The 17,906-nt window shown below is 39.4% G+C and overlaps 2 protein-coding genes across 2 annotated transcripts in view; both read right to left on the bottom strand.

The window, feature by feature from the left end:
* Nucleotides 1–4,488: 4,488 nt before the first annotated feature.
* On the bottom strand, nucleotides 4,489–11,161 carry LOC119426582 (phosphorylase b kinase regulatory subunit beta). Its single transcript, XM_037694151.1, has 8 exons — nucleotides 11,151–11,161; nucleotides 10,191–10,281; nucleotides 8,864–9,069; nucleotides 6,692–6,826; nucleotides 6,224–6,353; nucleotides 5,942–6,049; nucleotides 5,074–5,214; nucleotides 4,489–4,986 (listed from the first exon to the last, which is right to left on the bottom strand). Exons 1-8 carry the CDS (start codon nucleotides 11,159–11,161, stop codon nucleotides 4,849–4,851), a joined length of 960 nt encoding a protein of 319 aa, XP_037550079.1. The 3' UTR covers nucleotides 4,489–4,848.
* Nucleotides 11,162–13,294: 2,133 nt separating this feature from the next.
* The window catches only part of phkb (phosphorylase kinase, beta), a gene marked incomplete in the record, with an annotated part of 145,326 nt that continues 140,714 nt past the window's right edge, over nucleotides 13,295–17,906 (bottom strand). The window contains 5 exon segments of the mRNA XM_037694140.1: nucleotides 13,295–13,442; nucleotides 13,725–13,782; nucleotides 14,949–15,030; nucleotides 15,372–15,534; nucleotides 15,795–15,853. Coding sequence (XP_037550068.1) covers nucleotides 13,295–13,442; nucleotides 13,725–13,782; nucleotides 14,949–15,030; nucleotides 15,372–15,534; nucleotides 15,795–15,853 — 510 coding nt within the window.

Below are 17,906 nucleotides of genomic sequence, written 5' to 3'. Positions count from 1 at the left end.
CATTTATGATTCAATGCAACAAAATAAACAAATTTAAAAGGTAACAGAACATTGTAATACTTAGTTTATTTTAGGGATGCCCAATATTATCGGCATGGTATCGGTATTGGCCGATATTAGCGTTAAAGTTAAATATCGGACATCGGCCATTCCATCAAAATAAGTCACAGAAGATGTTGTTTTTCTATGACAACCCAGTGACAAGGATGCCTGCAGCCCCAGCACAACGTGATGACGTCACGTGTGCCTACCTGATCTGATCACGGCAGAGAGGAACAAGTCAAACTATTGGCGCTGTAGGTTTTTTTTCACTGAGGATTTCGGATTCCATAGATTTTTGGACCACGTTGAGCCTTGTTACATCGTCCCCAGTCAGGGATATTTTTCCAACGTAACCTTACCCGAGTTACAAGCCGTCATTTCCTGATGTCATTGAGAAGCGAATAGCCGATAGCACTTGGGTGAGTTTTACTACAGACATTTGTACGTCAAGTGTTAGCCCCGTTAGCATAATTAGTTTTACGGCACAATGGTTAGACAAAAACTTTGATCTTTAAAAGTCTGTCCTTCATGCACAAGAGTGCAGAGGATCCCACACTGCAGCTAGGAACCTGGAACAAGCCTCCACAAGTGAGACAGCATCGCAGGTGACTAATGCTAATAAATAACATTTAACACTTTTCATTTAATATAAGTTAAATGCTATGCATATCATATGGCTGTTACTGAATATGTCACCAGCTCTTACAGCTGTTGCACAATTTTTGTAGCAAATAAACCTAAATAAGAGGGTTATGTTCTGACAAAGGAAAGTATATTAAAAATATTGGTATCTGTTATCAGCCAAATAAGTTTGACCATGTGGGCATATCGGATATCGGCCAAAAATCCAATATTGTGCATCCTTAGTTTATTTACATAATGACTTTAATTACTGGATGTCCGGCCCCTGAGCTGCTGGCTTTCAAAAACTCTGGCCCACTGAGCAGTTTAGTTAAATAGCTCTGCTTTAGAGGGTGGAATACAGTTTATTCCATTTCCAAAACCTAAACTGAGTCTGGAAAAATGTAAAAAATGGATAAAGCCCTGTGGCCGACCTCATGCTGAATACAACAGTGATAAACAGGAAGTACCGCATGGTCGTCTGTACGAAGGTAACTGCAGGTAAATCCTCCATTTTTGTCATAATTACATTGTATGTTTAATGATTAAAGGTTAATGATTAAAGCTAGTTGTGTTTTGTTTTGTGTGTTCTGTATGTAGATATATGTTGCAACTTCTGGTTGCATAGGTTTAGTCTTTGTCTGTGATGATCAGTTAACACTAAATAGATTTTGTACAAAGCGTTTATTAGGTTGTGTAATGTAAAGCAGAGCGCTATGTCTGTAGCATTTTAGCTAGTGTGTCTGTACTGCATGTCGCTAGCTTAGTGCTACACCTTGTTGTGCCAAGCTCTCCAAAATATTTATTGAATCAGGTGTTTACTTCTGTACATAAATGTAGATGTTTAACATCCTGTTTAAATACACCAGAATACAGGAAATGGCATCAACTTTATTCAAAATTTTCTGGGGGAGGACCCTCAGACAGCCCCCCGGACCCCCAACACACACACAAATTATGAATGCTTCTGTGCCAATAGTCACCACGTTGTTCAAGCACTGGGGGCTAAGCACCCCTAAACGTTAGATTCTAGAATCGCCCCTGATGAGGACATAGTGATCTTACTGTCTTCAAACTAAATGAGTTGATCATAAAATAAGTCACTGATTTTCTGTTGTTCTCTACATTTCTGACAGGAAATACAGAAAGAGCGGTCTTGATTAGTTTGTATAACTCTGCTCCTCCAATGATCTGCAGAACAGGTCCTCCTGTTCCCACCTGTTTCAGATCAAACCAGAGAAGCAGCTGGACACTTGTGAGACTGTGATCATGGACGATCGTTTGGAACAAAGCACCTGCTGCATCAGCTTGGACCTCATGTGTCCCTGGGTCAGAAAATAACAAAAGCCGTGTGATTTGAAGATAAAATCAGACGTTCTTTGAACTGAAATGCCGTGAGTACAAGATGGAGAGAAAAGCCCAAGTGCCCTGATGGTGCATGTGTTCTTTAGACTTCATCAGCACAGAAACAAAGAATTATCTCCCTGGACTGTTCCTGAGTGATCTTGTTAACATTTTGAAGATTATTTTCTTAAGAGTTCCAGAAGACACAACGTGTATGGCTCAGGAGCAGTAATCTGTCTGTACAAGAGGAGTTAGCATTTAGGAATCCCTGGAGTTGGAAATCAAAACAACATGATCCTTTATCTCATGCTCCAACAGCTCCAACTAATTGGTAACAAATATAAAACGTTTTGGGAACCCTTTGGGATCATCCTTGAGAAGAGGACATTTTATTAAAGAAGACAGATGTTGATGTGAATTGATATGAGTTCGCTGAGTGAGGAACGGAGCTCGTTTATCTTCCTCTCTGCTGGTCTGTTGGTCCCTTCAGGACACATGCAGCCTCACTGAGGAGCTGCAGACTGCTCAAATCATTTGAAGTTGACCTAGGGGAAAGATTCTGAGCAATTAATAGCTTACCTGTTGTAGATGGCTTTTGCAATGACCTGTGTGGCGAGCTTTTTATGACCAGATGAATGAGCTATTGTCTAGTCTGAGGGTGCATTCACACCAGCCCTGTTTAGTCCACTTTAATCGAACTCTAGCTCGTTTTCCTAGAAAGTCCGGTTCGTTTAGGGAGGTGTGAACGCGCCATCGAACTCTGTCATGGAACAAAAAGGCGAACTCTGGCCCAGGCTAAAACCTAGGTCTCGGTCCGGTAGAAGAGAACTCCAGCGCGGTTCCAGTACAGTGTGAATGTAAACAGACCGAGCCCCGCACCGCAGGGTAAACAAACACACATTTCTCTGACTTCATATGGAGCCGTCAGCTGCCTTGTGTGGAAAAACAATACTCTCCATGGTCTTCTGTCTCATCTTCTGCTCATGCCAAGTACATTTTTGAAAAATGGCAAAATATAACTCCTAAAACTGCTAAAACTTGATGCCATTTCTTTTTGTTTTTATTTACAGAAGAAGACGTGTCTTCAGAGGTTTTTGTGTCGTTTCTTTCAGTAGTTCTTGGTGCAGCGCCCCCACAGGCGAGCGGGGGAATAGGTTGGTTCAACAGGTTGACTCGACTGCACAGTGCAGTGTGAATGCAAACTCACCAGCTCAAATGTAAAAAAAAAAAGGTCATGAATATTGGTCCCGAACCGAACCGAGTCTACCGGACTATCTAGTGTGAAAACGACCTGAGTCTGAGTGAGGCCAAGATCTTTGCTATCTTAAAATAACACCAATTTTAAAATGCTGCATTATCAATCAACCTTTATTTAGACAGGTAAATCCCATTGAGCCTCGAGGACTCATTTACAAGAGAGACCTGATTATTGTTTATGAAAAGCTCTGTATGTCCTCACTACATGGATTCACTGTAAACTGGGTTTTATTTGTCTCCACCTTGGAAAAAGTTTTAAAAATACCAGTTTTTCACACCAGAAGTTCAATTTGTGTGAACCAGAAGTTTAAACGCAACCAAAAATAGTATTAAAAACATAAATACTAAGTTTCTTTCGGCTGCTCCCTTCTTCTGAGGTTATCACAGTGAGCAAACTCACAAAAATGATTTGTCAATTTGTTTTACACCAGATGCCCTTCCTGACACAACCTGGGCTCGAACCTGCAACCTCAGGATTACAAGATTTTGACACTGACCACCAAACTACCACAGCCCCATGAAAAACATATTTAAATGTGTGTGTTTTTCAGTATTTCCACACATGCAGTTTATAGAGCTGGCAGAAAGTGAAACAACAAAAAAATTTTTTTTCCATTATATCTTTATTCTCTAAGATAAAAATACTTTTTTAAACAGCTGGAGGAAAACATAATTCACAAACATGCTCTTCTGTACCGTAACAAGATGGGTTGAGTCATCACAGTGACAACATTCAACAGCTTAAAACAAGACAGTGTGAGCCTTTAATCATTCCTACCAAAGGATGGAAGCCACCTCTTCACCAGAACATCAACGTGTGAAGGGTATCCCCTCCAAGACTGGAGATTAGCAGAAGTCAATGTCACAGAGTGCCGTGCCCACAAAGACCACTACAAGGTTTTTAAAGGCAATTACATTCAGAAAGATCAAACGACAACCAGCAGCTACTGACGCAGTGCACATGCGTAAGAGAGGACACAATGCTCCTCTAACAGGAAGTCAATACAAAACATAAACTCAAACAATAACTACCTATATTTATATATTCAGATCAAATTTCTTAATTATATTATATAAGTTACAAATAAAGGTTTAATGTTTACGTTATGAGCACTCAAATATCAGATTCACAGAGAGACAAAAGTCTACAAGCTTAATTTATATGAGGAGTCCAAGATTTATGTGTTATAAAATGTATGAAATAAAATTAGAAACAAGTGCTTTCTGGTTTGAGTGATAAGTGACACATGTTCAAGACCCCCCCCGAGTGCTCGGAGCACCAGTTCTCACGCTGAGTTTTGTACTTTCACGTGATGCATCACAGCTGATGACGGGTGCAGATGGGATTTACTGCACAGCTTGAACCGTTCCATCAGAGCCTCGCTCATTAGCAGAGTCCTACATATTATCAGCTCCGAAACGCACAATAATCACATACAGAACTTTTGAAGCTGGTTTCTAAGAAATACAAAAATAAAGAAAGAAATTTCTTTCAAAACTTTAGGGCAAACTTAAGGGTTATAGTGGGAATCTGTGTAATGAAGCCTGAGAAGATGAAGACAGAGACTTTTAAGTGCGGTGGATTTAGCTAACAGAGCACGGGTCATCTTTGCAGGGCTTGATGTCTCCTTGCAGCAGCTGGGCCATAACTCCCTTGGTCAAGTAGCTGGAGGTGCCCCTTTTTCCTATAGGTGGGGTGTTGTAGAAAGCCTCCATATCATCCTGGGACAACACAGAGAGGAATGGAGGATGAAACATATTGATACAACGCTTTGGTAGACTGTCCGAGCTGAAGGGAAGATATTTGACCTGTTTCTCAATTCCTTCGAAGCGACTGCGGTCCTTCTGGAAATCGTTAAAGGCTTCCTTCACCAGTCCATCCAGGTCCACCGGGTCACTGAAATCCAGCTCTGGGTTTCTCTCCAGAACTATGGCCACCACCATCAGTAACTAGGAGCGTTGAAGACAAAGGGAAAAAAAAACATAAATTAGAACTTCAAAGTTCATGCTCAATAATTCAGGTACAAATCCAACAATGTCAGCTCATCTGGATGGTTTTGTTATTTGCTGAGATGTTTTGTCCTTCATCCAAAGGACTTCATCAGTCCGAGAAGCAAACTGGACAAAGATCGTATCACCCCCAAACTGTTTTTTTTTACTGTGAGTGTGCTGCTTGTGGGAATCAGTTTGTTTGTGGCTCCTCGGACTGATGAAGTCCTTTAGATGAAGGACGAAACATCTCAGCAAATAAGAAACCGTCCAGATGACCTGACTGAACATTGTTGGATAAATTAAAACTAAAAATGTTCAGAAGCTGCCACTGTGGCTACAGACCAAAACAAACAAAAGCAACTTTGTAAAGTTTGAAGCTAAGAAAAATGCCTACATTTTGCTGTTTGGACTTTATAAGACACAAGTCAAGACCATTAGAAATGTTACAGCTGCTGCCAGTGGGTTGCCATGGCAACCACACACCTGTCCATGACAGCACTCTTACAAGAGGCAGACAGAGACACAGACTAAAAAATGAGCTTCACTGTTTCACACATTGCATTGTGTGAAAGAAGACAAAATTGTAATTTGTACTGGATAACCTCTATTAACCAAGTTCATTTGATTTCTTCTGTACTTTTTCTACTTTGCTGCTCTTCAGTGGTGTTTATAAATGGGTGTTCACCTCCACAATGATCTGTCTGTACTCAGGCAGGATGATGTTCTTCAGTGTGCCTTCCACCAGCAGGGAGAAGTTCATCTCATACATAGTCATGTCAGACAGAGTAGGTTGCTGCACAGAGAGAAGAAGGCAAACAAACATGTCGGGTAGTGAGATGGTTTTTAGACAGCTGTGACCACCCTGAACAGAACACACTGTAGGTGTATGGGATCTGTCAAGTGTTTAGGAACTTCTGACGCGCTGAAAAGGTCAAAGTGTTTGTCTTGTGAAGGTAGAGGGGGGAACCTGTGGGAGGTGAGTCCCAGCAACCACAATCCCATTGGGAGTCCGCTCCAGGATCTGCCACACACGGTCATAAAAGCCCAGAGGGGTTCTGTTCAGAGAGCCATCGATCTGTCGCCTGTTCAGCCAAGACCTGGCGGGCAAAGAAGGGAGAGGTTTGAGTCTTAAAAACAGATTAAAAACAACAATAATGACAGCTTTTGTGCTTAAGGAAACGGTTTTCAGTCAGCGTGTTTGAAACAAGATAAGATAAAACTTTATTCATTCTCCACGGGAAATTGGGATGCGATGAAATAAGACGATAAGATAAAAAACATTGCCAAAGCAGATACAATAATTAAAACAAACAAAAAAAAGATAAACAAGCATTAAGATAAAACCGTGGTATCTTCAAAGGCAGATCTGAGTGTGGTGAAAGGAGGTCTGTTGATGGCGTGTAGGAAAGTGATAGCCAGGTTTGTTTCAGAGTACCTGCCGGTGTGCTGCGGCTGCAGGACGTCCAGCAGAAGCTGCTTGATGTCACTGGGTGACAGCTGGTAGATGTCCTGAGGGGGCATGTCTCCAGCTCGGATCTTCAGCTCATGCTTCATAGCCTGGACGATCCATCTTAAGAACCACGTAATACATACAGGATGATAAAGATGAAGTTAGCACTGTTGAAAACACTAAACAGAGGACACCAATAAAACCCCATTTATGTACAGACAAGCGAGGATATACGTTCAAAGGCAACATCTTTTTCTCTAGAAAATCATAACTTTTGATTTATAGACACAATTTTTTTGTTACCGTACTTAGGAAGTGAAAGCAAATTACATATTTTTAAAATTACGTTATAAACACAAGGATACGTTTCTCTGTTACATCAGCCTTCTTTTTAATTATACTTTTTAATTAATTAGAAACTAAAGACAGTATTTGTTGTGTTTTTGTATAAGAAATCTGAATTCATATTTGTTTCATGAAATTTAAGAGACGTACACCATCTGTGAGGCACACACAGTCTGTGTCTATAAAACTGTGCTGTAGTGTGTGGTGTAGGACGAGGTCTGGGTTTGTTCTGCTGAAGAAAACTTGCTGCCTTGATGTCTCTCTAAAAGTCCAATACACGGTCTGCCTCTGCACGATCAGTACTTTAACATTAATGTACACCTAGTTTTTACTCTTTGCTCATAATGACCTGGATGTTTTGCATCGTTGGTACAAATATGTTTAAGACTAAAGCTACTGCACCAGTGACTGCAAAACAACTGTCCGCTGTCCATCTGAGATGGGTTAGTGTTCAAAAGCCATGGCAGCACTTCTGTAAAAAGAGTTCATGTGTGTTTTGAATTACTTTGACTATGGCTGCCTCAGAGGAGTCAAAGGGAGAGAGGGCGGGCCCGATAAACCAACTTATCACAAGCAAACTGGTTGGTCCACTATGTGAGTGTGTTGCTTGTGGGACTCAATTTGTTGTGGCTCCTTGGACTGATGAAGTCCTTTGGATGAAGGATGAAACATCTCAACAAAAAAGAAACTGTTCAGAAGACCAGACTGAACATTGTTGAAGTTCATATGTGTCTTCCTTCTTTTATAAAATGGTTTGTAAGTCAATCATCCAGGTAGATACCAACAAAAAAGGTTAAATCGTGTCATCTAGACCAGTTTCTTTAATATCAGGTTTGTGGTAATGTTTCAGGATGCAGCTGTGATGAGAAACAGGGTTTTCCCCAAGGTATTCCTAAAACTTAAAATGCTGCCTGAGAGTTTAAAAGTGACACATCTTGAACCTGCTCCTGCTCAAAACCTCAGCCATTTAATTCAAGTTTTTACTCATACAGTACTTTACATTGTTTTCTTCATTCAGCTGTCAACTGACACATTTAATCACAATGACTTTCCCAATGTCATGCTTTGGTTTATTTATTTTTGTAAAGAAATCACTTTGCTTTGAGTGAAATCCTGCATCTCTCCCATTTATGTCATGACTTTTGAGCCGAGTTGGGATAAAATAGGGGCTTGTCAGGGATACAAATCCAGGATTGCGCACTATTTAATCAACACAACCACTTAAAATAGAATCTTATTGTGGGGTTTTAGAATTGCAGCATTGTAAAGTTATTCATTATTTTTTCATTTGCTGAACCATTTTGGCCTTTGTGTTCCTCAGGCTGTTTCTGTGAGTAGCAAGTTGGCCATCTACCCTAAAACACTTGATTGTTATGCATGATGATTGATCGTTTTGGATGGATGGTCCCTTTTTTTGCATATGTAAAGCTAGTTTCTTTGGATTGTCCACAGAGGACTGGCTTGAAACACATCAAGGAGGTGCTATTTGTGAGACAGATCTGGGTTATCAGGCCTCAGACCGATGAAGTCTTTCGGATGAAAGACAAAACGTTTCTGCCTTAAAGAAACTTGTCCAGCTGATATGATTTAACCTTTTTTGTGATTTATCTACCTGGATGATTGAGTTTACAAACCTTTTTCTAATTCCTGAAGTCTTTCTAACCTTAGGTGTACATTTCAACTTACTTCGTCATAAATACTCCAATGAACACCGGGGAAAGAGAAAATCAGTGTGCGTACTGCATGAGCTAATCCTGCTTGACAAAACGCTAAAGAGCTTTTAGAGGTACCGGTTCAATGACATTGGCCTACCCGACTCTGATTTTGAGCATGCCGCTGAACAGCTCAGGGTTGTTGGAGATAATCCATCCAATGTGGATGACCAGCTCCTGCTGGAGGACAGCTTCCCTCTCTCCTCCTTGAGGAGAGCACTTGCTGTAAATGATGCCCTGGATGACTCCTGGAGACAGGGGGTTGGAGATCACCACCTCCTCATGGCCAAACAGACCGAGGGTCACCTGGTGATCGTGCACAGAAGGAGAAGAAAACACTCTTGTTCATATCTAGATACAACCTGAGAGTTATTTACAGGAGAAACGTGCAGGATTGTGCACGTGGATGCGTTGTCATGTGCGCCACATTTTGTTCAAGGCACAATTTCGACATGTGTGTTTGATGGCTTTGAAATTGGCCTCCTCTCCTAGAGTCACATTAAAGTGAAAAGGGGGAAAAATGACAGATCTCAACTACACTCTTGTGTTTTTGCTCTGAAGCAGCTCATGTAAATTACACCTCAGCAATCTCACTGATGAGAGGGCACACTTTTATCTTCGCCTTCGGATGATGAAATCCAACTCTTAAACTTGGATGCATCACTCATCTTTACATTTAAACTGAATTGGACTGTTTGAAAAAGAAAAAGAGGCCTGAAGCTGAAATAAAATTTGGAATCCTGAAGGGAAGGATTGTAGGATTTCAATAACAATAAAACATATAATCACCAATAGAGCGAAAAGTCTACTTAAATTAGATGGTGCCTCTTACTCTTGGTGCGGAGCAGTTATTGTACGCACATCCATCTCCAATTTTAAATGAGCTTTTCCAATCATGTAGAGAGGAGCATTCCCTCAAGGTAGGCAATCTATATGCAGATTCACACCTTCAGCTCCTTCAGCATAATGAAACGCCTAAAACTGCTCAAAAGGTTAAAAATGCAGCAAGATAACTGATACTCTCGAGAAGAGGCTAATCTCTGAATAACACTTGACGGGAAATGATGCACTGAAAGTCAACCAGTGTGAGGTGGCGGCATCACTCCATTCACAAGTCACAGTGCATCAGTCATGATGTGTCCAGACAAGGTGCACATTAGGATTCTCTGATGGTCACACTGGCAGCCTTGCTGCAGCTTAAAACCCACAAACAATCGAGGTGAGCGGTGATGAGGGACACGAGCAAAGCAGCTGGTAATTCCCAAGCACGAGGAGCTTTAAAAGTAACATTTTATCCCTATTTAATTTTAATTTTCTTTAGAATCAGTGAACATTAAAATGATTGGTCCAACTGTTTCCCCCAAACATTTTGATTTTAGAGAAGGGAATGTCACTAGTCAGGCCGTTCTGTCTGTGTGCCGACTTACCTGCTTGCCTTGCACTAAAATACTAGTAATACTGGGGGCAAGGCTATCCACTAGCTTAGTTAAGAGACTGGCAGCAAGACGGACAACAGACCTAGTGGGTGAAAAGACACAAGAACATTCTTGAGAAATTTATGGCAGTGAACAACTTTCAGCGAAGGAATTTAACATGTATCTTTACATTTAGTTTATTTATGTTTTTTTTTTTTAACAATTAAATGAAACATTATAGATACATAAAAGTAATTTGCAAAGATTTGTCCACAAAGAGCATGGCAAGCCTTTTTAGTTGCTAAAATAAACCTTTATTCTAATGACAATGTTAAGTTTATGTGTTTAAAGCCCAAATAAATAATTTGCTTTCTCGTAAATATTTTAATGTTCACACATTTCTGAGTTTATTGTTTACAAAATTCAGTGCAAGCCTGAAAACTGCTTCCTCTTGCCTGCAGGAATCCTATGAGGAAAAATTAGCACACTGAAACCGCGGCTGTCTAAAACATTCGCGTAGCCGGGGCTGCCACTGACAACACACACATGGAGGTGAAGCAGTCCTCAGAGCTGAGGTGGATGCATGAGGTTATGTCATAAATGGGAACATATAACCAGCTGAAACACAACTGGCTCTTATTATATGCTGAGAAGGACCAGTGTTACTGTGTTCTGTGTTTAAACCTGTGGAAATACAAAGAAATATCCAGGATGTTAAAAAGGGATACATTTTTAACATTTATGCTGTCAAAGCAGCACTGATACCGTATTTTACGGCCTATAAGTCTCACCTTTTTGCCTAGTTTGCATGCTCTGTGACTTGTAAGCCGAAGCAACTTATTTATGGATTTTTTCCCATATTTCCAAACAAAATTTTGACTGAGATATGACCGTTTTCATTCATTCTGACATTGAAAACATTGAACACTACCATTTTTAGCCGCTAGATGGCACTCGATTAGTATGGCATACCTTTGTGTCATGTAATTGGTAAAAGTGGCTATTAATGATACGATCAGCTTCCCATAGACTGCCACCTTCGTCCAGCTCGCCTGGAGCAACCGTCAAATCAGCTTCATTTCGCTGCGCCACCCTGGTGAAATGCAGCTAATTTGACCACTGAAGTGCATTTATTAAGGAAAAGTTCAACTGAGACACACCTTTGCTATAATTTTGAGCAAACAAATAATTGTTTTTAAGTGTTATTCTTGTTAAATTCTTGTTAAAGTCCTCCCGTGCACGCTCCCGCAGCCGCCATTTGGCAGCCGATCGATTTTGGGCACAACACAGTCCCACATTTCCAGGTTGTCAGTGGTGACGCAAAACAAATGTGACGTGTCAGCGGTGACACATTATAGGTGCGACTTATACGGCGAAGTGACTTATTTATGGATTTTTCCAAACTACTAGACATTTTTGGACAGATGTGACTTATACTTCGGTGTGACTTATAGGCCGGAAAATATGGTACTTAAGAAAAGAATATGGCTGTTGTTTCTCAGCAAGAAAGTAAAAGCTGTTCTTTTTTATCGAACAAATACATTATTCTTTCCAAAATTTTCCCTAATGAATAAAACAGCATACAATAAAAGTTGTTATGTCAGTCAGCTATAAAACCAAACCATGAACACAAAACATTGATCACTGTAAATGGGAACAGAAACTCAGCTGTGAGTTCAGACATCCATCCACAATATGTTGTCAGTACTTCAATATCAGGCCAGCAGCAAAACCACAAACTAAACAGAAAGTTTTCTGCTTTCAGAATCATAGTTTTTAACCATACGAACAAGAATTATGCATATCCAACTTAAGGAAACCCACATAAGGAAAATAAGCTAAAGGATCTGGAACACAATCATAATTTGAAGTAGACGATGATCTTGTTCACAGGGGTGAAAAAACACTCACCAATAATTGATCAAGTACTGTGAGCCTTTAGATGTATTCCCCTCACAGTATTTATTCAGATGACTTTGTGAGTGATGCTTGCTCCAGAAACAAATATCTCAAATATCTATCATGGATATTTATGATAAATGCACCAGGGGTTCGAGCCAAATTCTACTTAATTTGCAGTTTGCAGCCAGCCTTGGAGAACATCGGGGACAAAGCAGAAGGGATGATCCTGCCTCTGTGTCGGTTAAAAAGGAGAGTAAGCCAACACTGATCACAAACTCAGCTCCTGAAGGTATCTGAGTCAAGGTTCCTGCTAGCCTTGCCTAGCTGGCTCGCCAGTATTACGACTGTGTGAGCGTTAGCAACGTTTACAAAGGTAAACAAAATTAATGTATTTCAAAATGGGATGGGCAAGATGGCTTTTTGTGAAGTTTTGACGAAGTTACACGATCTGTAGCTAAACAGAGAACTGTTGAGTCAAATATGGTCACAACAATTAGGTTTACATAACGTTTAACTTTACTGTACATGATTTAACAGTACAGTGGTCCATCGCTACTTAGCGGTTTGACTTTTGCGGACTTGTTCTTTCGCGGTTTTTCACAGTACAGTAATGTAAGATTGTACAAAAAAAAAAAAAAGTGCCGCCATTTTGTAGTTTTCTCTCAACAAGTCTATACTGACTGTATCACCAGTCTAAAGGACTACATTACCCAGAAGGCAAAGTTGCTTTCTGCTGGAGAGAAAGTTTCGATCCAATCAAAAAAAAAGCTCACTAGACTTTTGCTTTAGTTTAGTGGATTTAAATTTATTAGCTGACTGAACTGTTTAGGTTTGTTGTTTCAACTCGGAAATCTGTCACTTCTACTTCGTGGTTTTTCACTTATTGCAGGGGGATCTGGAACGTAACCCCCACGATTAATGAGGGACTACTGTATTTGTTTTGTTTTGATGGTATATCTACATTGTGCACTTTATATATTATACACATTTTACTTACTTTTTATCTTTTAATGGCCCGAAAAACAAAACAAAACACCTTAATTCTCTGCTGTACAATAGACAAAGCTTTTCAAAATAAAAATTATTTTTACAAACCTTAGTTTTCGCAAATTTCGTTCACAGATTTAAGAAGGATAAATCTCATGGAAAACATTTTCATAAAGACGTTTAAATGGGATTGGCCTAACACCTCACACAGCTCTCCAGCTAGCCAGCTAGTTAGCCAGCTGATGCATGCGGGGGTGTTTCCTCCATCTGTGCCTGACCATTACCTGTTTCCCATGCACCAGAATTGTGGTGATGTGAGGCGCTATAGAGCTGGCAAACTTCTTGGTAATGGCAGCAGCGCGCCGCACTGCCAGCCTGTTCACCCAGATTAAAAAGCAGTAACATTTTTGTTCCAGTATAAGTTTGTGGGGGAACACAGACAGACATGTCAGGAATAAAGACAGTGAGATTAAAGAAACTTCCTAAAAACACAGCACGTGTTTTCACATGCTTCCATGTTTACACAACCTTTTGTACATTTCGAAAATAATTTCCATCAGAATGAAACAGTGCAGGCACCGAACAATTCTGGATGCATTTTTAGAAGTTGTGTTTTGGAAGGCCTGCATGTTTGTGGTGTGTGTGAGAGTGTCAGACCAAAGTTTTCTGCTGCCAGCTCTTCTGTAGATTCTCTCCAGTTCCTCCATCAGGTTCTCTGGAATCAGAACATATTTGTGCTAGGACCACATGCAAACATATTTTATAACATCTGAAATATTCAAATCCCTGAAATATTTAATGCAAATAGATATAATTAAAAAAATATAAAATAAATAAATATATATATATAGTAGTCCCAATCTACTTAGCGGTTCGACTTTCGCAGACTCGCTCTTTCACGGTTTTTCAAAATAAGAGTGGACATGACCCATACTTGACTGTTTGATGGATGAGCCACACAAGCGGCATGGATTGTTTATTTAAAATAAATTATTTAAAATGATTTAGCACCTTTGTGAAGCTCACAGGTGCAGGGAGAAGCTTCCTCTGCAGCCTGTCATGATCTCAGTTCTCTGCCACCCACACATTTCTGCTCTGTACTGAAGCAGCTTCATGAAGGGTTAACCCTTTGCTGTCCAGCTGCACTGATGGACTTTTGTCTTCCAACTTAAAATTCAAAGTATGTCACATCGTAAAATCGTCATAATCACAAAAATATAAAAGTGTTAAAAGTTATTTTAAATTATTTTAGAACTTCTATGTTCAGTTGTTTCAGTGTAAGTGATCAAGAAGTACATTTCTGCTCCGTGCTGCATCAGCTGTGTGAAGGGTTAACGCTTTGATGTTCTGCTGCACTTATCTCCTCTACAATTTAAATTTAAATACTGTAATATTTTAAATAAACAATACATGCTGCATGGCTTGTTTATTTAAAATATTACAGTATTTAAATTTAAATTGTTTATTTACACACAATGCGGGAGATTGGGAATGAAACTTGAACTTGGACTACTGTATCCCTACTTCACGGTTTTCCACTTATCGCGGGGAGTGTGGTCCCCTAAACCCTGTGATAAACAAGAGACTACTGTATAGATATTTGTTTGTGTTAGCCGAGTCATCCCCAATACACACTCAGAGCACTAACGTATCACATGACATTGTTCAATTTTGTGTGCTATTGCGCCCATCAATATTTTTAAGATTTAGTCAAAAGGGCTAAAACTCTTATTTCTATAGAAAATCTGATCTTTGTTTAGAACATTGGCATTAAATGTAGTGGGTGATGTGTATCCCTTCATGGAGTGCTAAGCTTCTTTTATGTCCTCAACAGCTTATGGCTGATTAGGATTTTACATTTTAATAATAGTGTGAGCTTACCATCTTTTTCAAGAAAGTCAGGTCCTTCTCTCCTGAGAAGGATGCTGGCAAGTTGCGCCTGACTGGCTAAGCAGCCGCTCTCCTACACAAAGACAAAATATATATAAAGGAAGTGGAATATGGCAATGCAAAGCAGTAAAGGAATCTTCTTTCTCTGAAGGACAAAAAAACCCAAGTCATTTTCATGCATGTGAGGGTACAACAGAAAATAGCTGCTGAAAAAACAAGCACAATCTTGAAAAAAAAATGTGTGTGGAACATCACAGACTTCCTGTTGTAGAATACAACAAGTTGCTGAGGAGACCCAAGCTCATCTATCAGAGCTGCCTGAGAGAGGAGGTACAGAAAGGGGTGTGCGAGGAAATGTAAGAGTGATCACCTCGAAGCTAAAGAAGCAACTCCTGTTCCTTGAAGTTAACTCACGTGAAACTTCTGCAGGATCTCATGGGTGGGTTTGTTCTGCCACTCCTCCACGCTGATCTCCGGCTGCTGCTCCAGGTCTGAGGCGTTCGGAGTGCTCGTCTGTCTCTTCACCTTTGAGTGCTTTGGCAGCTCCAGCTCCTCGAAGCTCTTAAACTCTGGGATTCTTTGCAAAAGATGCACAGAAACAATTAATTCTGTGTGATGCTTGGAATTAAACAGCATGTACACTTTATGTGTTTGATTTTTATAAACATACTTTACAATGCATGTTTCATTACAACAACTACTGTAACGCTTGCAATTTATTTTGATTCCATTAATTTTCCTTTTAAGTGTCTTTACAAGTTATACTGCGGTTTAACAATTCTTATAGAAGCAAAACAGTCAGTAAAAAAGACAACAAAGACCAGAATAAGCTCTTACTCTGCTTCATTGACACGCAGAAAGTCCAATTGCTCCACGAATGCCCCGGATATTAGGGTCTATAACATCAACGATAAAAAAAAAACACAAACTGTAATGTATTTTTATTATTTTAGACATTACGCATGAACTACACAGGTGACAAAACTGTACTATAAATCCCAGATGAGGCTTATTGAGCCACTCCGTAAACAAAACAGGTGCTGGTAAAATGAAATACAACCTTAATTCCAACAAGCCTTCATGTAAATGTAATGAAAACAGAATGCAATGATTTGCAAATCTCATAAAATCATATTTTATTCACAATGGGACATGTAAACACGCCAAACAGTCATACTAAAAAATGATCCCATTTCTGGGACATTTAAGGCACTTTTGTATTTGGTGCACCACCATATCATCAGAGAGGCAGACATTTGAACTGTGTATTGATAACAGGCTGGAAGGTGATAATATCCTCTTTAGTATGGAGGAAGTGGTGTCTATGGTTTCCAAAAGGAAAAGTTTTGTTTACTAAATGCAGAACAGCTTTCCACGTTGCCTCTTTTCATTTATAGAGCATTGCTTTGCCTATTTCAATTAAAAAAAAGCTCCTCCAGCTTTTACTTTTATATTTGTACTGCTTACAATTAGTCTTTTACTGCCTTTATTCCATCTTTTGTGAGACATGTTGCTGCTATAAAATTAAAAGTTATATATTTTTTCCCAAAACTTTTACAATGTCTTTATTTACTGTATTTTTCAGACTATAAGGGGCACTTAAAATCCTTTAATTTTCTCAAAAATCGACAGTGAGCCTTATAATCCAGTGCACCATATGTATTAATTCTGGTTGTGCTTACTGACCTTGAACTGATTTTATGTGGTACAATTGAACAATGTTGAGAGTTATTGTGAATGAGTTAAAAAAAAAGTTAGACTTATTTGACTGTTTTGTTTCACTTAATGCACCTTATAATCCAGTGCACCTTATGTATGAAAACAGACCCGTTCGTTGATATTGCGCCTTATAATCTGGTGCGCCTTATAGTCCGAAAAATATGATACACGTTTTATATGTTTACTAAGTTCCAGTGTGAATAAAATATTGGTTTATGAGATTTGGTAAACACAAATTTTATTTACATTTTCCACAATGTCCCAACTTTGTCTGAACTGGGCTGTAAGTTAAGTGTTAAGGTGTATTTTAAATGACAAATGTGTCGAACTGCTGTGACGTGAGTGTCTAATACAACAAGTGGTGGCTGATAAAACTGACAATTTCAAAATAATAACTGTGGAGGAGTTAAAATAAATAAATAAAAACTCTCCTGTCGAGGTCCAAATGAGACATTAACCATTCTTATTGAAGTCAACTCAAAAACAATAAAAATAGAGGAGTAGGAGAAGAATAGTTGTGCTCGCCATAACAATGAGATGATGAAGAGTAGAAGTTGTTCAAAGTTGTGGGAGTTAGCTGTGAAGTGAATGGCAACGGCAAGGAGGAACTTCAGAGCTCAGAAAAAAGAATCAGATGAGGAATTCTCTTCTGAGCAACACAAACACACGGGGGGAGAAGTTAAGAGTGAGAAAACCTGTCAAAAGTTTAACAAAGTGTTTTAAGTTAGCAATGTGAAAATAGTCTTACTTCCACCTCAGCCCAATTTTCTTTATTTCTTTTTTGTTTGTTCCACAAAGCACAATTTGTGGCTCAGTGAGGTACTTCAAGGTTTGTTTCAGGAATATACATCCTTATACTTAACATTACACTGAAAATCTAACCTCTTCTACAGTAATCTACATTTAAGATTAAAGACTAAAAGAGATAAGCAGCATGGATAATCAGCAGCACAGACAAGTCACATATCACTAATTAAAGAAAAATCATTGTAATTCCATTTAAATTTGTGATATGTGACATCTGTTCTCTGATTATCCATGCTGCTGTTCTCTGATTATCCATGCTGCTGATCTCTGATTATCCATGTTGCTGATCTCTGATTATCCATGCCGCTGATCTTTGATTAGCCATGCCGCTGATCTTTGATTATCCATGCCGCTGATCTTTGATTATCCATGCTGCTGATCTTTATCTATGCTGCTGATCTCTGATTATCCGTGCTACTGATC

The sequence above is a fragment of the Nematolebias whitei genome, chromosome 2, assembly GCF_014905685.2.
Source record: "Nematolebias whitei isolate Nwh7 chromosome 2, NemWhi1, whole genome shotgun sequence".
Lineage (NCBI taxonomy): Eukaryota > Metazoa > Chordata > Actinopteri > Cyprinodontiformes > Rivulidae > Nematolebias > Nematolebias whitei.
This window is presented reverse-complemented; position numbering and strand designations above follow the sequence as displayed.